Source organism: Telmatherina bonti (assembly GCF_933228915.1).
Source record: "Telmatherina bonti genome assembly, chromosome: 19".
In the NCBI taxonomy this organism is placed as follows: Eukaryota; Metazoa; Chordata; class Actinopteri; order Atheriniformes; family Telmatherinidae; genus Telmatherina; species Telmatherina bonti.
In genome coordinates this window covers 17,549,160-17,574,344 of record NC_136617.1, presented here as the reverse complement: position 1 = coordinate 17,574,344, position 25,185 = coordinate 17,549,160, and the positions used below count along the sequence as shown (strand labels likewise).

The 25,185-nt window shown below is 38.8% G+C and overlaps 1 protein-coding gene across 1 annotated transcript in view; it reads left to right on the top strand.

Annotated features, from left to right (window-relative positions):
• Positions 1-25,185, top strand: part of slc45a4a (solute carrier family 45 member 4a) — a 59,543-nt gene that overhangs the window by 7,337 nt on the left and 27,021 nt on the right. Inside the window, exon 3 of the mRNA XM_079258806.1 lies at positions 13,060-14,353. Within this exon, the coding sequence (XP_079114932.1) occupies positions 14,047-14,353 (307 nt within the window). The 5' untranslated portion in view covers positions 13,060-14,046. The remainder of the gene's footprint in view (positions 1-13,059; positions 14,354-25,185) is intronic.

Here is a 25,185-nt window from a genome sequence, read left to right as displayed (position 1 = left end):
GCTGCTTTCAATAGGCTGATGCATGTTTTTTAACAATGTTAGAACTGATTGAGAGGCAGCTTTAAAGTTTCATTTTAGGTTAGACATGAGTTAAGAGTAAAACTATTCAGTGTGATAGGCTGGGCTTGATCAAACCATTGGCTCTAAAGAAACATATATAACCACATATAAGATACATAAAGTCAGTCTGTCATTTCGTACTTGCCGCTGCCTTGTGGGTAAAGGCTTCAGGGAGGAGGGGGGATGATACACACATACAAACAGCCTTTCTTCAAAAAGGGGGTCAGAAAGACAGGATGCAGGTGGGGGTTGCATTGTTTGGTAATGGGTACTGAAGTCTGAAGGGGCACAGACAGGGTTTGAGGTGACTATTTACACACTGTGTGTGTGTGTGTGTGTGTGTGTGTGTGTGTGTGTGTGTGTGTGTGTGTGTGTGTGTGTGTGTGTGTGTGTGTGCTTTTAATTTTATGGGGAGGGTGACACAAGAGGAGCGTGACTACGAGGCAGAAGTAGGCCAAGGCTGCTGTCAGCAGCCTGTCAAAACCTCAATGTACCCCGCTTCAAACATCCAGACCTGCAGGAGTTGACACAACTTTTACACCGAGGGGTTTGTAAGGCCATTGGTTAGCATGTTAGGAAGAATGTTTCTGGGTCAGTAGATTCTGTCAAATTTCTAATAAATTTCTGAAATAGCAGACACTGCATTGACATCTACTGTCTCGACTGATAAACAGGCCTTGCGGATTAAAATAACAGTGTGTGTTTGTGTTTGGCCTGGGTGTCCACACAGTCTCCCCAGCCTGCTCCTGCTACAATTAGTGGGAAAGTATTACAAATAATAAGCAGTGAAACTCTGAGCTCCTCAGGTTTGTCTGCAGAGACTCTGTATTGATGTGAATATGTGCAGTCCGTTACCTGAAACCTGAAATTAACTTATGAGATGATGATAGCAAGAAATGTAGCTGGCCTTAAGCTTTTGTGGGTTAGCATGCTAGCTTTGTTGTGCTAACTAATCTGCATGTAAACTGACTGTAATGTGTACAGTATGTAGGCCAGCCTACTGGCTAGCTAGGTTAAAAATAGTCATATGAGTGATTAAACTGTACCTGACTATACTCTCCTCCTCTTTTTGCCTATTATGACTTTAATATTTACAATATATTTTTTAGCCTGTTGTTTTCTAGAACCGTTAAAAATTTGACCAAAAAGTATCAACAACGTTGACTTGGAGTATTGTAAATTTAAAAATGGAGAAAGAGTCAGATATGTTAATAGGAGGCTGTTCAACAAGTTTACTTGAACTATTTAACATATTTCATAAATTCAGACATTATCAGTGTGTTTCATATTAATATTAGCATCAGATGTTTGTAGACCTTACATGGCAAAAATTTGTAAAAACATTTTCTGAATCAAACAGACATAAATTTAGCATTTAAATGTATTTATCAACACCAACAACTAAATTTTGCTGGCTGCTTTAAGTGTAAAATATGTTTTTTGTTTTTTTTTTTGTTTTTTTGTTTTTTTCCCAAAAATGATCCTTAGTGGTCGTACCCAGATCATAGTCTATGCAGTTTGAGAAATTTTGGTTTGGTCTTGTTTTTCTTCAACATTAGAGCAGCTGTTGATCAACCAACCATCTTGATCAACCTGTCTTCAAAATGACTGAACTGACTGAACTCAGACACAGACAAACTTACAACAGGTTAAAATGATCAAAGACTTTTCAGCTCTATTTTGAAACAGAAACTGTGAGGTTTAGATTGGAGATTCACTTAAAGCTGTTACGGCATCAAAAGGATTAAATCATGTCAGTGTCTGTCACTCATAAGTGCCTTAAAATGTCTCTGTGTGTGTGTGTGTGTGTGTGTGTGTGTGTGTGTGTGTGTGTGTGTGTGTGTGTGTGTGTGTGTGTGTGTGTGTGTGTGTGTGTGTGTGTGTGTGTGTGTGTGTGTGTGTGTGTGTGTGTGTGTGTGTGTGTGCGTGCATGTATGTGAATGTATGTGAACAGTACTAATATTACATCATATTCAAAGAAGCCAGTATGAAGATATAAGCCTTGACTTATGAGTCGGGGATTTGTCATTGAGGCTAGTGCACGTTGATACACATGTGCCCCCCCCCCCCCCCCCCCCCCCCCCTCTCTCTTTAACTGCACTGCAGCAGTACTGCACCATGCTGCATACATCCAGTCTGTTTTCCTATCTATGCTTTGCTCTCCAATCCCTGCCATCTGCTTCTCAAAGACTGGAATATGATCTCTTTTCTAATGAAAGTTGTCTATAACATTGAAACATTGAAATTTTTCAGTATTTTCACATTTTTTGGGGATGTAGATATCTAAGTCTTCTGTGTCGCCTAAAAATATGTTTCCTAATGCGCGTGTCTGCGTGCGTGCGTGCGTGTGTGTGTGTGTGTGTGTGTGTGTGTGTGTGTGTGTTAGGGGGAGTGAGAGACTTTGAGCAAGGCAGAAGGAAGAACAGGAGGTTCTGACCAAACACTGAACAGTCACTGTTCTTCAGTCACAGTATCTTGATAAAAGACAGAGGAACATTTAGAAAAGCACAGATTATTAAACAACTTTTTTGTTTTTTAATACTTTTTTTTCCTCATATAATGACTTTGTTTATATATATTTATAGCACATGTGCTAAGTACAGAAGAAGTGCAAAAACTTGATGTAAACTAAAGGAAATTTCTTTTTCCAATTCCTACATTTTTTTTTTTTAATGACCTGTGGATTTTTGTTAATGCTTTGCATGGCAGATTTTGGATTTGTTTTTGTGGATGCGGTGGCTAACTTGAGATTAAATTTGCAGTGGTCCTCAGGAGTTCCCAAACCCATGCAGCGATTTCCTCTACAGAATAGGGCTGTGACGATATGCTTTTGTCCCGATTCAATTCGATTCCGATTTTTTGGGTGCCGATTCGATTTAAACTGCGATTCTCACAATTCTTCGATGTTGCTCATTTTTGTATATTAAAAACTAAATAAATGTATAAAACTTTATTTTTTTTTTCTTTTTTAACATAATTTTTCTTGATTTCAATTAGGAAAAAACAACACAGTAGCCAGACCATCATTCTGCTGCTACAATGCCCAAGAAGACAAGTAAAAAGATCAATAAAAACAATAAAAATGACAAAAATTTTATAATGGATTATTTTTTATTAATTATTAATTTAATATTATTAAATTGAATTTAAAAAATTGATTTTTTTTAAACAATAAAATCTATTTGAAAATTGTGAAGCAAAAAAATCCAGATTTTCGATTTTCCGATTCGATTTTCCCACCCCTTCTACAGAATCATGTCTGTTTTTAACCACAGGTTTGCCTGAAGAGCTGAAGATCCCAGTCATTCTGTAATGGTTTCCTGCCTGTTGGTTGTCAGTGGTTTATATTCCATATATCCTAGACTAGGGGTGGGCAACTCCAGACCTCGAGAGCCACAGTCCTTCAAGTGTTGCAACACACCTGACACACATCAGACTTAATTAAATAACATAAAGCAGGGATCTCCACGTCTGGTCCTCAAGGGGAGCTGTTAGATGTTTCCCTACTGTAACACACCTGATTCAAATAAATTGGATCTCCACAGAGTGTTGTCCAAGTTCATCACAAGCCTGTTAACGATCCATTCATTTGAACTGGGTGTGTTGCGGCAGGGACACATCCAGAACCTGCAGGACACCGGCCCTCAATGACTGAATTTGGAGATCTCTGACATGGACAATGAAATCCTCATATATTTTCTTTTTAAAGAAATATTTTCTTGAGGGCCTGAAGGACTTGGCTGTACTGTTTTTTTTTTTTTTTCATGGGACCCTTGCCTTACCAGAATGAGCCAATCTTATAATACTTCTCTTATGTGTGTGTTTTTTCTGCTTTATATAACTTTCTTTTTCTCCATTTCGTCCTTTCAAAATTCCCAAGTGTTTTAAGAGTTGTTTGTGGCTTCAGAATCTAAATTAGACACGTTTTGATGAAACAATGTGTTGTCTGCATTTTATTTAACTCAGAGTTTAGTGTACCATTTTCTTTTTCTATTTGAAAACTGGGTCAAAATAGCATGTGTGGAAAGAACTACTGTTTGAGCTACAACCCCCAAGAGAATATACATTGATATTCTCATGTTGATATTCACATTTATGTTTGTATTTATGTATAAGTTATTATATTGACTGACTGAAATAAACTATAAAACTAAACTAAACGGGGTGTCACACTCCAGTCCTCGAGTGCCAGTATCCAGCAGGTTTTGCTGTTTCCCTGCACCAACATACCTGATTCCAGTCAAGTGAATCCAAAAGCTTCTTGTCAGCCTGTTCATTCATTTTAGTCAGGTCTGTTGGAGCATGGAGACAACAACAACCTGCAGGATACTGGTCCCCGAGGACTAGAGTTTGACTAGAGTTTAATTTTTAAAAAATAATTGCGATAATCCCACTTATAAATCTCTTTGCCCACTTTGGGAAGGGCTGAGTTGCAGTATGTGTATCATCACATCATATACCAATAGCTACAGTATTTGTTGCACCGGCATACAACTATAATTACATCAGGGGTCCTAATAATTAATAGATGGCTGCACAGAATATTACACCGAAATATTACATTGCAGTTTATAGAAGTAGATTACACTCTCTCCTTCTCTCTCTATCTGATGTGAACATATTAATTTAATCCAAAGATGTGTGCACGGCGACTGAGCACAAACCCCCCCCCCCCCCAAAAAAATTAGCTGATCAGGTCATTGGTCCTATCTTTGTCTGGAAAATTGTCATCTTATGTGTGTCTCTCACTGTAACAGAATACTTGCCTCATTATGTTATTGGCATATCTTCTTTCTTTCTCACAAGCAAGATGCGCACAAACAAACATCCATAGGCTCCATAAGTATGCGAACTTGATCCTGAGGTTTTCAGCCTTGTAATCTATATCCAGCTCTATTTGGGTCAGTGCTGTGCAGTGTGACGTGCTCACGAGCCTCTGATGGGTGACACCTAAATTCATGTCTGCATGTAAGCGAGCGTCTGCATGTAAATTGCGAGTTTCCTAAAAAGAAACAATTGTTGTTCATGAATGGATGCACCAAAATACAACTGGGCTGCAAATACCACGACTAAATATCAGGTAGTGATCAATGACTGTAATCCAGTTCTGATTCCAACATTGTACTCGCTGTCGTTTTTGTGTCCCCACTTGTCTTTTATTTATTGAGCAGATGCTTTGCCTAAAGGTCTAGATAATAAATGTGAATGTAATTTCACGTTGATGGACTCAAAGATTTAGAAGTTCTGACTTGCTGTCATCAAGGCGTAGCCAAGTTCTGCTGCTTTGCTGTGTCTGCTTTCTTTGAAATACATAAAACACTCTTTAAGCCGATGGAGCTGCCAAACTTATATTTTAGTTTTAATGATTGCATGTGGAACTTGAACCACAACATATGGTCTTCAGATGTGATCTGGAGTAGTCCTGTAGAACAAATCAGTAAGCCGAACATGATTGTTTTATCATCAGCTGTTTCTGAGATCAAACAAATGTTGTCAAAGCTCATTTTCATTAAGACTTAAAAAAGATCGGCACCACCAGTTATGTTCACAAAGCTGAATCATCTGTAGGTAAACAGGTGCTGACTCCAATGACCTGTGCTAAGGAAAAGTAGTGTATACTTTAGCTTTACAGCTGTTCATCCTGCTTTAGCCAGCAGCTAGTGGGCTTTTTAGGCAGGACCTGTTATTCTAGTTACACAGTCTTTTAACTACATAAGTTTAGTTTTCACTCTTTCAGAGCTAATTAATGCAACATACTTGAGTCAAATGGTTGCCCTGAAATGTGTTAAAAGCGGATTCTAACATTTATTTGTGCATAATAAGAAATTAAGAAATAATTATTAATATTTTTAAACCATCCGCTGCCTCCTGATACAGTTTGCTTACCATCAGCTTTTTTAATTATTTGCCTTCATATCAAGTCTTGACATGGGTATTTTTGTACTGTGGGTGTCTTTAACTATACGGGAAGTAACATTAATTAGTTTAATCAGCAAACCACGTCTGATGGATTCTCTGATTAAAGTCAGAGGAATTTTATGTATATATCTACTTAGTTATGTTAAACTCTTAAAGACTAATTCTGTGATAGTTGTTCAGGTCATATTTACCATCTAAAAGGAAATGTGTCAGCTATATAAACCATGTCATCATTCAGTGAATAAACTAGGGCAGAGTATTGGCTACGTACATAAAGCTTCTTTTTCCTTCTTTCAAATAACAAAACAGTTGTGATCATCTGATTTCACAGAAGCACTTGCAACCAAGGATATGAAATGAAATGTCAAATATATTAAATTATTTCCCTTCCAGTTTCAGGAATTTAATTGTGGAATTTTGGCTTGACTTTGCATTGACAGAATGTTGGACTGTTGTCGTCACAGCACATGCATCTACCATTAGATTCTTATTCATTTTACATAACTGTGAAACTAATGATATTTTTCATTGTGTAACCAGGAACCCCCCCCCCAAATAAACAGCTAAATATTTTTCAGTTTAAATCGATGTTTAATCTCTTCCTGATTCAACTCTCCTTGTTTAAAATGTTATATTTCTTGTGTGGAAAAAAAAAATAAAAACAAAGATATTGGGATTTAAAACAGGGACCAAATGATGGATGAAGTGAGAACGTCAGAGGTCTCCCCGGCTTCTTATGGTTGAGCCAGGTAATTTGGTCTGGCACAAGAATAAACACTCACCAAAATAGACCTGTGTGTTAAGTGTGTGTACTTGTAAAATCAGATGATCTCCGCGTGTTGATCCGGCAGAGGAGACGACAGACCTGGATTTTGTCCGTCACCTTGAACTTTAGAGGCTTCTTCACACCATTTCTTTTCATATTCTTTCTTTGGTTTTGCTCTTTGTGTAAGAGTAAGAAATCCCGCCCACATTTAACTAGACTTTGCTGCTATCTTTTCACTTATCCTCTCTCCTGCTGCCTCGCTTCTCACGTGAGGCTGTATTTTGTTAATGCTGGCTCCCAGAGAAGCTAAAGTGTAATTCTATATAAGCTGAACTCATGTTACCATCACTCACACAAACACACACGCACACAAGGAAACAAAAGGAGCGCTGACTGGTGCTGCGTGTGCGTGGATCTATGATCAGATCATGTTTTTGTATGTTTTTTTGGAAGGGATGGTCTACACAGGTCAAATGTTACTGGTTGCTGAGAAAGATGGTCACCAGCTCTCACTGGTTTTTATCTTGATGATTAGGGTAAGTAAAGGTATGTAAGAAATGTTTGACAGGTTGTGGCAACACACTTCTTTTTAAAACTCTAATTTTCCAGCTATTTTCTTTCCAACTCAAGGTCTATTCCACTTTCCCCCGTGGGCCACCACTGTTACTCTCATCTGCAGTGCAGTCAGAGTGGGTACGGACCCCCTTTTAGACACTATGTTATCATAAGTTATGTGCTGAAGTGGCTCAGGATGTCGGAACACTGCAACACAGATAAGAAGGCTGAGGTTATGTAAAGGCTGGTAGCTTCCTTCTCTGTTCACATCCTAAGCAATCCCTCCTTTGTCACATATCTGGTCTAGAAACCTTAATCTTCATAGTTTCTCCATTCCTCCCTGTTTTGTTTTTAATGTGTAATGTTAAGAACATCCACTGTATAGGCTACTTTTAAAGTGGAACTATTTTGTGCATTTCAGGCTAATTTATTTTTATTTCTGAGACCAGAAGGGCTGGGATTGATCGAGTTATTGCCACAAATCACTTTATTTACTTCAGACCGACCCTCTCCGTAGGCTGTCAGATCAGCCTGTGGGCAAAACGAGTGGATTGAGACTCTTCCAGATTAAGCCCCGCCTCCCGCCACTGCACTACATCGGGAGCGCGCACCGCAACTGCTTTCGCCGTCATTGTAACATCTCATAAACAGAAGGATTAGGCTAATACGAACTCAATAAAATAACAAAATACAATGACAACACATAGCATACAGCCCTACATGTTGGAACCTGAATCAGACCCTGAAAACGAAGTGGAAAACAGCAACCCACAGCAACGAATGCAGCAGGGTGTCTCTCTTTGGTCAACTCACCAGCCATCGTTGGAAATAACTTTATCCGACGTTTTCCACCTGTCTGATGTATTTGTACATGCACTTGTTAACCAGTAGAAGGTAACCAGTCACCGAACCTTATCCCCCGGGACGTCACAAGGATTTCCAAGTAGAAAACTTCTATAAAACGATGCGTTTTTTGTCGCCATGGAAACCGAACGGCGAGAGTGCTGGAACTCTCTCCGGTGATTAAAAAAACAAAAAACAAAAACAGTGCCGTTTACATGTCTGATGAGGATTCAACACTGTAACACTGTAGAAAGCTCAGAAAACTTGAAATACCATAATAGCACCCCTTTAAACAAAGATTTAAAATGTCTAACCTGTGAATGAGGGGTAAAAATACCAGGAAGAAGGTGGGGTTTTCTGTTCTGTTTGTAAACGTTTGGGTTATACGGTATAGAAAGTTGCTGAAACATAATCAACTAGAAAAGCACTCGGAGCATGCAAATCTCCTCCAAGGGCCCCAGTTAAAAAAAAAAAAAAAAAAAAAAAAAATCCTGGATCCAAATGGTGGATCACCACCAAAAATGAAATCAGTACTTCCTTTTCACATTTCCAACAACTCCTGAAAGTTGAATGAAAATCCGTCCTTAACTTTTTTCGCGTTATCTTCAACACAAACAAACAGACAAATAAACGGCGGTAAAAACATAACCTCTTTGGCAGAGGTAATTAGTATTACAATCTCCTGCCATTATACAAAACAGTTGAAAGAGCTGAGTCTTTTGGGCCAGAATAGGTTAATTAATGCCTCCGTTAGTTTAAAAGAATTTTTAGATTGATTTTATTCATTCCAGACAGTATTTAGGTCATATTATTAAAGTATTAGAAATAAGCTACAGAGACTGACGATTAGTCTGTATTAGTTCAGTCATTTCTTTGTAACTTAGCCGAGGGAACTCAACCAACAGTTCTCTTTTCACCAGAAGATTGTTTTTAAAAAAATAAAGCTCATCACTTACCAAAAACCTGGGACTGACTGAAAATCATAACATCTGTCAATATTTTGAGGATTCTTTCAGTAATAATGCAGTGTTCATTACTTTATTGCCACATATGTAGTTGTAATGCAGCAATCTTCAAACTTCACTTTAGCCTAAACTGCACATCACAAATAGTCTTTGTAATGCACGAATCATCTGTTTAAATCCCAAACGTCTCTGGTTTGTTGGCTTGTGCAGTGTGGCATCCATTTTGATGGCACACACCAGTAAGACACCTTCTATCAAATGAATCCTGACTGCGACTGCACTTTAAAATATCAAACATTCCCTTTTGTAGCTATAGCTGAGTCTGTTTTTGGGGCGTGTACAATCTAGGTTAGACAGTTTTTCAGGGTTTTAATTTTTAAAATTAATTTTCAGTCAAAACTTTATTGAGCAAAAACAAAGCAGTAGAATAATCTCTCCTCATGTGCAGAGCAGCAATAAAATAAGTGCAACCAAATGCTTTTTTTTTGCAGACATGACAATCTATTGTTGGTGATTAGTTTGCTAAAAGTTATTGTGTTGTGGATTACAAATGTGTGTAACACATGAAAAAGCATTGCTTACCAACACCTCTATGTCAGCATCTCCACCCTGCGAGTCCTTTTTTCTAAAAACAAATTGTGTTTCCATTACAGATTTCTGATCTGAATATGTTGTTTCTGTTGTTAACATGTTGCGTAATATCTCGGCGTGGAGGTTTTGGGTGTTTTGGCCTATCCTGTTCTTTCTCATGCTCATATTTGAACCAAATTTAGAAGAAAAATGAATGTGAGCCCGTGAGGAACAGAGGCTGTTATGTAATCTGCTGCTGCATGTGTGAGGTCAGGTGAGGAGGGGCCTGTCTGTTTATATGTGATTTAAAATATTCATGACCATCTCTTCTGTGTCATAAATGTTAATGGCGATATGTGAGCGTACTTAAAACAGAGAGGAGAAAGTTGAAGAGAAGAACCAGAGAAAGTAAAAAAAAAAAAAAAACCAAAAAAAAAAAACCAGGGAGAACAATATTTTCAGCTTCCTTTATGTCCATTTATCTGTTTTAATCTCTCATTTTGTGCTGCATGACCTCCTCAGTACTTACTCCTCCCACTGTCCACCTGTTCAAACTCTTCCTCCCTCCAGCCTTCCTTCCTTTCCTCACCACTCTCCCTCCCCATGTCTTGTTTTGTTGTTTAAGAGGCTTGATGAGGGTCTTAGCACTCTTAATGATCTGTTTGTGTCACTCACGTGGCAAGCATTAGTGTGTGTTGGGTATGATGAAATGTGCCGTCTCTGTGGGTTTAATCCAGTGGGTTGTAACACACAATAACACATAGTGGAATTTAACTCTGTGGGAAACCTTCTTGAACTTGCACACAGACTGTTTTCTCTCGCTCTATGAGGCATGGTATTAGCTGAAGGCCTTAGTTCCTTTTTCCCCGTGAATGTATCCGTCATTATTCCCACCACACACACACAAGCCCTCTGTTTTGAAACAGTAGCTCAATTTGTAAACCTTTCAGCTCATGTCACCCACATTGAATTCTTTTATCCTTCCCATCCAGTTTCAAAGGGTGTCCCATAGTCTGTTCGGATGAATCATGTGCTCAAACCAATAATAGTGTTTAAAATGGACTCTTTATGGAGGAGGGGACACCTACTTGACTGGGTTTCTTAGGGAAATCATACATACATATGTAAATACTTGTGAGTTTGTGAGTCCAAATAACAGTAATGACTTTCCTCGTCCTGACCTGGTAACTTTGGTTATAATCAATCGTGTATTAAACTATTCATGTTCAAGGTTTACTCCCTTTGTCTTTGATTGAATATTGAATGGAAAATTCATTGAACTTGGATACAAACTGTGTGTTTTTATGTATTTGTGGTTGATCTAAGAGTGTGAAAATTGATCAAAGCATAACTATAGTAGGGTATTGTTCAATAGAGAAAATTCAACCATATTTCTCAAAACTGGGGCAAATACAACCAGAGCTTTTTGTGGTTCTTCTCACACAATCATTATGCAGAATGAAACTAAACTACTTCAAGCTATTTTAAGAGTGTGTTCACACAAGCAGGCTGGTTATTTTTTTTGTGTAAGGTCATTTTTCATGACAACTTCTTTAACAGGGCTCTATGTTTTAATAAATGTGGTTTTTGCATTCAAGCAGGTTGTTTGCAGTGGTGTTTTTCTTACCAGTAGATATATTTCACAAAAACTTTTTAGATACATGAAGCCAAATTGATTCAATTCAATTCAGTATTGCCACATCAATTAAAGCCAATTAAATGGCCTAGTTAAGGAAAAACAACAGATTGCATCGAATCTTGACTTTGATCCAATCCCCATCTCGAGCATGCATGAGGCGACGGTGGAAACTAAAAACCTCCCTTTTAACAGGATGGAAAAACCTGCAGAACCCGGCTCAGGGAGGGTAGTCATCTGCTCCGACCGGTTGGGGTGGAGAGGACAGGATAGACGAAAACGTGCACTGCAACTTTTATCCAGGAAGACCTGCAGAAAGAGGAGAAAGATGTTAATGACATCATTACTATCACATGGAAGATAAGGAGCAGAGGGATGGAATGGAAGGCCTCAGTGCATCATAGGACGTCCCTCAGCAGTCTTAAGAAATGCCCAGACCCCACATAACTATAAGATTTGTCAAAAAAGGAAGGTCTTAAACTTAATCTTAAATGTAGAGAACATGACTGTCTCCCAAACCCAGACTCAGCCAGAGGCTCTTCCTCCCACTGTTCTCTTAGAGACTCTGGGAACCACAAGTAAATCTGCAGTCTGAGAGCAAAGTGGTCTGTTAGGAAAATATGGACCTAAGAGATCTTTGATATACTTTCTATGTGAGGAGAAGAATTTCAAGCTTTATCCTAGATTCAACAGGGAGCCAATGAAGATAAGCTAAAACTGGAGAAAAATTATCCCTGCTGTTAATGTTGAGAAGTTATGTGTTGCACAGACAAATGAAATAATACTGCAGATCAGATTTTAACATTTGATTCATTAGCTCTGAAAGTTTTTGTACCAGGTAGTGTGATTTCAGCTACATACACATACTGATCTAGAAACAATTGTTGTCATTTGCCTGCCGTTTTGTCCAGTATGTACCTCCTCATGTACACGACCAAACATTTGGATTTAATGGGAAAGCATTTCCAGACTTTTAACTGGTAATTAAAAGTTTAGAAATCCAATGGAGACCCTCAAACTTTCAGGCTTTTCAATGGACTGTAGGGGATTTATCACAATTGCAATAAGACGTCGGTTTGCATAAAAGTCTCAGATGATCAGTAAAAATGTTTTCACTCCATTTAGTGCCCTCCTCACTTCAGCATCATGTTCATCCTTAAGTTCATTTTACTTATGCAGGTACCTGTTTGCAGAACTCTCAGCGCCCTTAGTTTGATATATTTTAAATGCAGACAAACAGTTGTTCAGCGTATCAACACCAACGATGCAAATCCTGCAGTGCTGATGCTGCATCTTACCCCATGTGGCACTGCAAAGTTAAAACACACTGTTTCAGGGAACTGTTTAGTAGTGCAAGGGAATAAATGCAGGTTAGTGGCACCACACACTAAACTGCAGTATTTTATCAAGGGAAATTAGGCCAGGAGGGTGCGAATCTGTAAATTACAGTCACAATCGTAAACTTGTCTTCATATCAGATTTGAAAAAGCAAACTAACGCAACAGTCAATGTGCCCTAAATGCCAATGCATCCAAACAGTGTAATATGACCATCATAGTTTTGTGTGTGCGTTTACTTCAATAAGCATGAGTGAATAGATAACAGTTGCTCTCTTAAAGGGACGATGTTAACGCTGTCACCAACAGCCTTTTGTTGATCCTCAACTGGACTTCAAGGTTATTTGCTTCAACTTACTAAGGTTTTCTTTTTTCCTCTCCTTCTGTTCTATTGGTGTTTTCTTGCAGATTGATCAGCCAATCGATGGGGATTTTCAGAGGAGCTCCGCCAGCCATCGCCACCTGCCTTCCTCCCCCCCTCTACCCTTGCGACTTGTTGCTCGCCCCCTCCCACACCGTCATCCAGCCTTCAATCCAGCCCTCCATACACAAAATGACTCTGGAACTCACTGAATGGTCTTCTATATGGATTTTTACTACTTGTAATAGACAGTAAAGAGAAAAAAAAAAAAAAAAAAAAAAAAAAAAAGAAACCTCAATGACAAAAAAGCCATAAACACCCTACACACACACACACACACATACACACACGCATACACTCCAACACTAACATTGTCATACCAAAAAAACCAAATAACATCAAGTTACATGACACACATAACCAACACAAAGAAACAAATGCACAAAGTCACTCTTGGAATGTACCGCTCTCGCTCTCTTCCTGTGAAATTCAACCGCTTCCTCAACTTTTCAAGATTTTCTACAAGCCTTGGGAAAGCTGGTTTGACTTTTTTTCCCCTTTTTCTTTCTGTCCCAGCTTTTGGTGGGAAAACGGGGAGGATTAGATTTGAAGTTGCAGAGTTTTTGGAGGACAACTGATTGCTCAGTTCTTTTTTGTCTCCCAGAAGACAAAAGACCTAGAAGTTCAGATCTGTGCTAGATCTCTCGAAATAGTTGTTTTGTGTTGCTTTTTCAATTTTAGCACTAAGAATTATTTTGATCACTGAGTTTTTTGTGTTTTTTTTGTAGTTTTTATTTTAGTGTTATTAACACTCCATAAATTCTTGAACGCTTCAGTAATAGATGTAATATATTTTTATTAAACTTACAGAAAGGAAGTCACATAAAAGTTTTAAAGTAGCTACAAGTAACGTGATACAAGGAGTTTGTAGGAACAAGAAAGCAGTAGGACAGTTTGGTTTCTGGTAAATATACATAATTATTCAGCTTTTGGTTCGAAGGGGTGAGCTTTTTCTTTTTCATTTCTTTGCGTGCATGCCCTCCACCATGCCTCCCCAGAACACAGAGGCTGACACTATGCAGGTTGGTTCTCTTGTTGGTGGAGTCAATTCGAAAAAATCTACTGCATCAAGGATGGAGGAAGACAAAGGCAGTGCAGGTGGCGAGACGGATGGATTGGGAGGTGGAGGAGGTGGTCAAGGAGGGGAGGAGTCAGCAAGCGAAGGATCCATCGAAGGGATCCCTTTAAGAAAATGGGTGATGCACGGTGCGGTGATGTTTGGACGAGAATTCTGCTACGCCATGGAGACGGCGCTGGTGACACCCGTGCTGCTGCAGATAGGTGAGTTGACGATTTCATAATTAACATGATTGCTGTGTGTTACTCATTAACACAGCCTTTTTTTAAATTTGGAATCGATTGTAGTTTGCATATTAACATTATTTAATGGGCAGAGAACCATTAGTTTTCTCACACTGTACATTGTTTTGTCACCACTTACCAACATGCAATACTGTATAACTCCTGTAAACAGAATACTGGTTCCCCTAAAACAGCAGATCAATCCCACAGTTCTGTGCCTGGTGACGCCGGTCTGCGTCTGCTTGGATTACCTGATATTAAAGCTCTCTACAGGTTTGGTTTTGAAGCTGTGTTGTTGCCTGTATAGATGGCTTTCTCCCTTACAGACATTACTGTATAAACACCCAGGGTGCAAAGCAGCAGCTGACAGTCATTCGATTGCAACAAAGGTCTTGAATGAGCATGCAGTTTCATTTTTTGCAATTCTTTGTTGACTCAGTCATAAAATAACTCAAGCATAGAGCAGGAAGTAAAAGGGGCCACCTATGTTAAAGTAGAGAAACCTTCACATAGTAGAAGAGGAAGGCCGAGACATCACCTCTCCCATACTTAACAATAGGATCCTTTTGATGCCAAGAAGACTGACTGCACCTACTCGTACTTAGCCTCCAGGAAAACTATAGACAGTAGAGACTCTAAGACGAGGGGTGTCCACAGTCCTGCAAGTTTTAGATGTGTCCATGATCCAACACACTTAATTCATATCAAACAGCGCTCCGCAATGGCTTGTTGTCACATTTTTCCCAAGCATGTGAGCCCATTAATCAGATTCAGGTGTGCCGTAGCAGGAAATGTTAAAAGCAAAATACCAACTTTACACACCCTTCCTCTAAAGGCTCATTAAGTTTCTTTTTCATATGTTCATAGGTGTGTCCATGTCAAATGTTGTCACACATTGCTGTTCACAAACTCTTGTGCGTCTTTTCTTCCCTGGTACAACCCACTTGATTCAAATGAAAAGGTTCTCCAACAACTTGTCATCTTCTGCACCTGCCTGTTAAGGAACCATTGAGTTGGGCCAGGTGTGTTGCAGCGGGGAAACACTGAAACCTGCAGGATGGTAGCTCTCGAGGACTGGAGTTGGAGGCAGTCATAGGGTCTAAAACATCAGTGGTCTCACAGGCGATTTAAGTTTATTTTCCAACTATCTCCATCAGAACTGAAGAGGAATGACAACCTTAAACGATTTCAAAGTTTAGTTTTTTTAAAAAGATTTTTGGAAATTGTAAGCTAATGATATTTCCTAATGTTTTTATCTCTTCATGATAAGCACTGTTGTGCCTTTATTGGAGTCAGAGAGGGTTTGAAAAGACTCAAGATAGGAAGGGGAGGAGGAGGAGAAAGAGAGGAAATTGAATGAGGGAGGTAAAAGGCTGAAGCAGCTAAAATCTTATTTATTATTAAGTCATTTCTCATGCAGCTCTTTCTGTCAGTGTTTTCCTTTTCCAAATCTCTTCCTCTCCTTTAGTGACCTTGTTTGAAGACCTTACATAACCAATGCAACATTTGTGGGGAGGTCACTCTGTCGCTGCTACGACTCTAGCTGGCTCCCTCAGGATGATCTGCCACTGGGAGCCAGGCTTTGAAATGCTCCCAGTTTATGTTGTGTCTGAAGGAGAGCCGTAAAGATCTGCCAGGTGCTCAAATTTAAAAGGATTACAGCTTAATGTGGAAATGTAGTATGTTCAAAACACATTATCTAAGTTTTTACTTGATTTAGCCGACCTAGCCTAATTTATTTAGATCAGGATATGTCTGATCCCCTCTTAGTAGATTTTGAAATGGCGGTGAGGTGCAAATGCTTCAGATTAGTCTACTGAAATAAATAAAACTAAAGCGGACAGAGCTGAGATTCATCATTGAAAGGACACTTAATCCACTAAAGCTGTTTTTCTCCTGTCAGCGTGACTGCTTTTTCACATGAACCTTTTTACTGTTTACAATTAGTGAAGGTTGTTCTCCAACATACTACATTATAAATTAGATGGAGCAATATAGACTTTTGGAGAAAAGCACCATATAAATACTCACACATAAAGGAGGCATGCATATTTACACATCTTGCAGAAAAGGAGCAATTTTATAGTACATTTGCCTTTTTCAAAAGCTGGCCAAAATTCTCCAATATGCTCTTCAGCTTAGCTTGTTGAAATAGGTCCAATGCAGAAAGTAGAAAATAATTCACGGCACTGAAACCTCATTGAAAACCAATCACAATAGCAAAAAATGTTTTATTAAAAAAAAAAAAAAAAATCCCATTTCATCCATGGCATACCACTGTGTCAACAGGTACATTACCGTAGAGTTGAAAAGAGGCTGACAGGTGGGGGCAACACACAAGCAAACCTGCATGAGGAAAATGCTTTGTTTTTAATGTTTCCTTGTGCTTTTGTTTTTCTTTAGCAGATTCATTCACATTGTTATCTGAGTGAAAATAAACATGTTTAGCTGTAAACAGCTCCCCCTCATCGCCGTCCCACCCCTTCATGTGTGGGCATCGCTCCATGTTGCAGGATAACAAATATTGACTCGCTTCAATGTAGTTAATCTGCATGTGTGCTGGGGACTGACTGTAGCTGCTGGAATTAGCTGGAGAGCTGGTAAGCTGGCTGCTTGGCTCGCCCTGAGTGAAACTATTGTGTGTGTAACCCCACAACACATGGGTCAGAGAGAAAGAGTGTGTGTTTGTATGCATGTGTGCAGCAGACAGTTTGGTTTGGTCAAGGAGCCCTTATTTACACATGGCAGAGAAAAGAAGGAGAAACTTTTACCGTACATGGTCTTGTGTGGAAAGTGTGCTGAGTTATTTTGTGTTCTCATGCATGGAGACAGATTTATTTTTGTCTTTTGACAAAGGAAAATGGACACATTGAGCTTATTGAACCAGTTTGTTTCTGATAAAAGTTGATGAAGTAGAATCAGTCTGACTCCTGCAGAGTCGGGGCTCGTTGTTCTCGATGGCTCAGGCTACCATCATAACAACTGTTTAAAAGTTAAATGCAATGATGCATTTTATGAATTATAAAATTAATCTGCCACGAATCCTTCATTCACTGTCACTAGTAGGAGTTTATGCCTCTCTGCAGGTAATGGTTGGTGGGTTTTTACTGGTTTTTCATAGTATATATGAGTTCTGTGATTGAAAAAGAGGCTTTAGGAGCACTAAATTTGAGCAAAACCATAAAGCTGTGGACTAAAGTAGCAAACAAGAAGCTTATCTTCAAATTTGAAAAATAATTTAGAAACCTTTGACACTTTTAACAGTGTCAGACTGTAATAACACGTATTAACAATATATTTCAATGTAAACATGGTGTTTTAATAAATTATTGCATTTATCAACATTTGATTGCCTTTGAATAAACAATATTTCAATATTGGTCTGTCAGCATCAAACCACTTCAATTACACCTAATTTTGAAGATATTTTCAATCACCCTGCCTTTGATATTTCCCAATAAGAGCTGACCTAAAAATAAAAACAACAAAGTTTAATTGCAATAATTATTGAAGGTAAGCCATAGCCTGTGCCACTGTGGCAAATATGTCTTCATCTGGTAGAAATTAGGGGTCTTTTGTTGGTTGTTTTTTTTTTTAAAGGAACATTTTACTTTTCTTTGCAGTCGCTTTTTTTTTTTCATTTGTTCTCCAGATAAAATGGACTAAAAGTCAACCCCAGTGGGAACACTACCTGGTGAGTTGATGCAGCTAAAAGTGAGATAAGACTGAAGGAGACATTGAGACAGAGGTACAAATGGGATTAAGTCAGATGATAAGGTGAGAAAGGAGGGATTGAGTTTAGAGGGAGAAAGAGGAGCACAAGGAAGACCTTTGTAAGGAAAGAGCCAGGGGAACATGAAGCAGGAGAGGAGGCGACGAGAGCAGACAGTGTGCGATGTTGCTGTTTTTTAACACAGAACATTACGTAACAAGCTTTCTCTGAACTGAAGTCAGTGACCCAGAGAGAGCTGTTAAAGCAAATTAGAAGGAAAGAAGATGGCAAAAACCCCATCATTATCCATACTGATGTTGGAGTTATCTATGACAGCATCGCACATATGTCAAAGCAGGGATTTTATTAGATACAGAAGCTCTGAATCACAGTGAAATACTCTGAGACGGACAGAATTTAAATGAATGAATGAACATAAAATGTTTTGAAGAATTCAAATAACTCATTGTGGGGACTGCAAATCTTTCTCAAGTCATTGTATTTACTTTCACGCCCTTATTAAATATTTGCTTTTTTAAAAATTTAAATAGTCCTCAATACAAATCAGCTTTACCCTCAGTTTTGCAGCAGAAGCTCCTCTATATCATCTATCTTTGTATTTACTGTTAAATTGGAAACAGATTAGTTTGCTTAACAGCAGCTTGTATCCATACCACTGTATGGATAAAAAAAATTAAAAAAAATATTTCAAGAAATACAAACAAACAAGCTGAAAAAGAAGTTTTGCTGGCGCGCAGGTCATATTGAGTGCAAAGCTGAGTCTCGGGAGCGGAGCAGTGTAAAGGTGACACAAAGGATTCTTTTTAGCTCAAAGAGTTTTTCATTTATAATCTGTTTATTTGCTCCTGTGACCGACTTGCTTTGGATGTAGTTTTACCATCGGTGCCATAACCAAAACACTGGAGCCCTGGCAGCTCTGAAGCATTGTTAGCCTGCTTTGGAAGGCTTTCTTGGGTTCACTTAAGGAGATTATCACAATCCAACAGGAAATGCCCTTCTGCTTATTGAGGTTGTATGGCTGAAAGGTGCCCCTCATCATATTCCCATGTTCACACTAACCTCAGTAGATTTCACTCAATATGCTTACTGTTTGCTTACAAAAAAAGATGTATTACTTCTTTCATGTTACTTCACCCTAAGTTATACGACATTTAAGTTGCTTTATTTTTTTGCATGATCGTGCGAAAACCCTTTCAGGACTGACAGCAGGCTGTGAAAGGTGACATTGCCACCACTTACAGTCTGCACATTAGCTGTGCTAGCAGATCTCTTTTCTGGGATGCCCCCCCTCCACCCTGCCTGGTTCTAGTTTCACATGTATCAGAGCAGCTAAATGATAGCTTGTTTCGCATTAGCTCCCAGTTTGTGGCGCATCATGCGGAATGGTGCATCTCAGTGCTATTTATTGTGCAGCAAATCAGCTTGATCTTGGGTTGTTTTTATACGTGCATGCCAGGTATCCTAATCCACGGAGTGATCCCATCATGCTCGCTGGTCTAATCTAGCCCATGACCTTGCAGACGGCATAATACGGGGTTATATAAATGACTGGCTTGATGTCATTGTGACTAATCACCATAATCTGACCACATCATTCATTTCATGGAAAAGGGTGGATGGAGGACAGAGAAGGTGGCCAGATGGACAAAGTTACATTTTCACGCTAGTGACCTGTGAAAGAAATCAACAGGGTGCAATATGTGGGAAAGAGAAACATTTCTTTGGAGAAAGTGAGAAACGGATGCTGTCGAAGGTGTGAATTAAGTTCTTGCCAGGCGGCTTTAAAGTCTCCTATTTATAGTACCTACAGTCGTCACTGCTTTAAAGTTATTTATTAAAATGTATCCTTCACACAAGCTTACAAACCTGCTGTTTTCCAATATCACCACGATTTCATTGCAGGATATTGGCGTAAAATTACTGCACGGTTGCCAGCAGTTGTGCCATCATCATAAGCGCAGCACAGGTTGCTGTCATGGGTCATTTTTTGCTGTTGTGATGCTGAGTCAGCAAATTCTTCAGCCTTTAAGACAAAGCCATGTCCAGTGAGCTCATATGGGTGCCAATGTTCCATGCAGCAGGCGATGAAATGGGTACGTGTGTGCTATTAATGTAAGATATGTTAGGAATGCTGAACTGGATATGTGAGTCTGTGTGCATTTGTTTGTCAGCACATTGTTCTAACCCCTCCCGCCAGAGGGAGGTGAAAACAGTGAAAACAAACAGGCTCTCAGGTGATCAAAGACAAAAAGAAAGGGTGTCTGATCAAACACCATATAGATACAGAGAGAGGTTGTTTTCTCAAGTATCTGCCTGCATAGGTTAGTCATTTTGGCTATCAAGCACTCGGATGTTTTGTTTAATAAGATGCTCATGACTTCCAGGAAGCCCAATATGCAAATACATTGGCTGTAAACAAAGCACCCAGAGTGTATTAACGCTTCTCCTGCAGTCCGTCTACAGAATTGCAACTCAACAGTGACACCAACGCAAAGCTGAAGGGATATAAAATAGCCTCTGAATAAATGATTCATTCTTGCTGATGCAGTTTGAATGATGTAGTCATACAACACATGTTTGAATAAGAGCAAAGATAAAATAAATAGATAAACTATATTATTATTATTATTATTATTATTATTACAGCTCTTTTAAGGAATAAAAGATCTACATTTTTCTTGAGAAGAGGTATGCTTACGATAAAAGCCAGAAAACATGCGTTTCTGAAAAGGTTTGGTGTGTGGTTATTGAAAAATAAATACAGCACTTTTTCCCCCATTCTTTATGTTTTTAATAATGATATCTATGTATTTTTTGTACTACACAAAACCACTTAGGCTGGAGTACGCTGCAGTCAAAGTGACAGAAGTGACCAAAAAATCTATAAAACCAAACAGCATGACAAACAGAAGCCAGCGAGCACATCAGTAATGGCTAGCCTCAGGGCAATTGTGTGTTTGTGTGCAAGTGTGTGTGTGGAGAGAAGAACCACATTTGCTGTCACTCAGTGACACTTTGACAGAATATTTATGAGAAGATGAATGGATCAATAGTGACAGCCCAGTCTTGTGCACTCACATAAATGACAAAAGTGGGAGTAATTAAAGTTCAAAAGCCTTAAAATAAAGTGCCATATTAACTTGTTTGTTTGTGTGTGTGTGTGTGACTGTAGTGACTAATGTGCTAAGTTTTCTGTCAGAAACATAAAATCTGCTTTTAGAAAAGAATCAAAGCTCCCAGCTCTTTATTTATCTGACATCTAAGCCCATTTGTGTGATTAAATACGAACAGAGACGGGTTTGCTCTGTAAACTGACCCCAGCATAAGTTGACATGCAGTATTGGGCAGTGTTGCTGTTACCCCAAAGTATTATTAAAATAACAGGTATTTTGTCTGAATAAATGGGGTGGCAGTGGCTCAATGGTTGAACCGGTTGTCCTGTGACCTGCTGGTTGGCGGGTCAAGTCCTGCTCCCTTACTCTGCAGCCCCAAGGGGGACACAAGTGTTCTATGAGGGCTGGTCCCGAGCCCAAATCAATGCAGAGCGTTGCATCATGAATTGCATCTGACATAAAATGTATGCTGAACTACAACCATACAAATAGGGCTTCCACACAAGCTTGATAGTTGTAAGCCAAGGATTCACTGTGGAGATCCCATCAGTGGGAAAGCTGAGAGGAAAACAACGCTTTGAATGCATAAAGATTTCTGCAATATGAAAACTTTGTCTCCCCCTTAATTCAGGGAATGTAATTACACCAACACTGTATTACTTTCTGGTTCGGATCCCATCTTCCACAGGAAACACAGTTACACCTTGTTACTATGGAAATCTCCAGTGATGGAAAGTCATAAACGGTAGATTTAAAACTCTGGTATACTGAACATTTACTTTGATGCCAACCATTTTAATGAGTGGCGTGTGATCTTTTTAAAATGAAATTATGTTTGAATCTGCTGGATCTTTTTTCAATCAAAGCAACTTGGAAAAAGTAGTCAGGTGTGTCTCCCCCCCCCCCCCCTCCCCCCCCCCCCCCCCCTTTTTTTTTTAAACAAAACATCAGATCTGCAGTAGTTGCTGATATTTGTCAGATATTTGTCAGATCCACTTTGTACTGGTGTTAATGGAAGTTTAGAAAATGACAGCAGCAACTTGCAAATAAAAAGAGAGGGCAGATTATTATTTATTCATTCTCAGTCCTGCTGTTCGGGCGGATGTCTGCAGTCTGATCAAAAATGGTAAAGTAGCCAAATTATCTCAGGGAATCATACATACAACCTGTTTCTCATCATAATATAGCTTTAGTTTAATGCCTGCATTAGTAGTCATTTTAGTAACACTGTGGTTAGGAGTAAGTAGTATTATACTGATTTTGAATATGTTCTACCCCTCAGCACACAAAATGCTCCTACTGATCCATAAAAGATTTAATGGGTGCACTTGTGCTTTTAAAAAAAAACCTTTCCATCAATATATTTAAGAAATTAAGCTTGGGGGTTTTTATATAATCTAGCTAACAACCAGAGAAATGACATGGAAAAAGGGCCTCCACCTTAGCTGATAAATGACGTCCTCATATATTTGAGACCATATCGCAAATTGTATTGCAAGTATTAACAAAATTCTCTGCTGCGACTCTACTGTTCTTTATGCAGCAGAAATGAAGCACAGCAATGATACATCTATTTTTACTCTTACAAGTACCAGACGGCCTTCTCAGTCAGTGTGCATAGCTTGGCAGTCTTCTAAAAATGGTGCCAGTTGTGTTTACATAACGTTTGCTGCCCGTACTGCCTGGTAAAAGGGATTAATGCTGCAGGTTGGTCAATGTAAGATTTTACAGTCTGACAGTTTCACTTGTGGCCTGTGGTCAGTAGACCATTTAAATCAATGGACATATTACTCTACCTTATTAAAGTTGTTTGCTAATGTTAAAACTGTGATGATAAGTTGAGGAAAAACTGGTTTCAAATTTCTGCATTGCCAAGCAAACATACACATTTCTGACATTTTAAACTAATTAAATAACTTTAATCCCTCCTTATGCTGTGACCTGCCTATTGTATATGTGATTACATAACAGCAACTGATCACTGCTGATTGGCTTTATTGATTTCCTCTTTGGTCGGTTGGAGCTTCCTGTGACTGATATTTTAGTCCCATCTGGAGACCAACTTCCCTGCTGTTAATTGCATATTGCTAAATATTATTGTATCTTACCACAGAGGCTTTAAAAAAAGTGTAGAAGAAATAAATTTTCGACATTTAAACCATTTCTTTTATGATGCTAGCTTCTCCTGTTTCTCTCTGCGTCTCAGTAAGAGGCAGCTAGTTTACTGCAGTGCTGTTGCATAACTCTGCTGACTAGAAGCAGCTGTGTGTGCGTATGTGAGTGTGTGTGTGTGCACATACAAGCCTCATGCAATTTAAATGCCACCTTTTGCAGATAGGATGGATGGTGGGGAATTCAGCCTGTTTGCAATGTCATGGTCACATTTAAGATCACATCAGGCATTTTCTTGTTAAATGAGCTGAGAAGACAACTCAGCCACTCAGTATTAAGCTGATTTGTTCGTGTGTGTGCAAAGTAAAACCCACTGTAACTCATAGTCCTTTTTCAAATACTGTTGCATGGGATTGTTTTTCTTTTTTTTGCCTCCCGATGTTGTTCTTTCTTCAGCAGTTCAGTCAGCATCGTTGTTTCATTCAACAAGGCACTCCTTTAACCATGACCTTGTCCGTGCAGCTTTCATACCTCGTATCTTCATTTGTCTGGGTACAGGAGACTGTGTGTCTGGTGTGTGATTAATGCTCCAGCATCTCTTGCTGCTGAGAAACGCTATGACTCACTTCTTTTCTCTCATCATGTCCTCACTTCTTAATGATTATTTTTTTCCCACTCTGTTATCATAAATGTTGGCTACAGTTGCTTTCATCAGATAGCTCAAGATGGTGTGTGTTTTTATTTATTTTCTTTTTATTTTTTCCCTATTATCTCAGCAATGTTTAGAGCACTAGGTTTTACCGATATCCACATGAAAACTTGTAAATCAAATGTCACGAGCTGCTTTCCATGACCTCCATAAATAACAATATATTCATCTTAATTTACCAGAAGTTGTGCTTTTTTTTAATTGTTTTCCTGAAAAGCTACAAGCTACAATACTGTTGTATTAAAAACAGCTGCAAGGAATGATACTAACTTATACAGAACATGCATAGCAAAATGGATAATCCATCATTAAGGCTGTATTTTTTTTCGTGTAAAATGCCATAAACAGATCTGCTGACACTGTGCACTGCAGAGAAGCAGCCCATAAAGCTGTTTGCATTAATATAAAACTTTAGAATGAGCTTCTGCTGGCGTGACATTTATGTGTAAGTACTTGGCAGCTCTGAAAGGAAAGCTTGGGCCTCTGCTCTTCCAGTACAGCAGAATAAATATCCAGTTTAATACAACAGTGTGACTGTTAAATAGCTCAGGAAGTTAAGCTCATGAAAACTGTTTCTTAGAATTTTACCTAGTACATTTTGCACACAAAAAGTATCACAAAAAGGAGCATTTTCAGTCCATTTAATATTTTATTGAAAAAGCTGTAATGTTTGTGTTCAAGAAGACTGAGCCCTTTGTTCCTCTAATAATAGTGGCTGAGTGTTTCAGAGCAGTTTTGTATGTGTGAGATTATATCATTATATTCACCTCCATTGTATTTTATCTCATGATTAATCATGAATATGTTATTTATTATTTATTATTTATAATCCCTCAAGTTGCATTTAACATTGCCTCTCTCAGTATGAGTCAGACTGTGTTCTGACATATGACTTCATTGGAGAAGGGTGTCACTTTCTGGTATATTTTGTTGCATTTTGATGTCAGACATTTTTTTTTTTTCTTTCTTAACTTCTTAGTCCAATTCAGGGTCACTGGGAAGCTGGTGCCAATCCCAGCAATCATTGGACAAGAGGCAGGGTACAGTCTGGAAAGGCCTCTAGTCCAACACAGAGAGACAACCTACCAGTCACATTCACACTCAATCCTTGAGAGAAATTTGAGTAATCATTTAACCTAATATG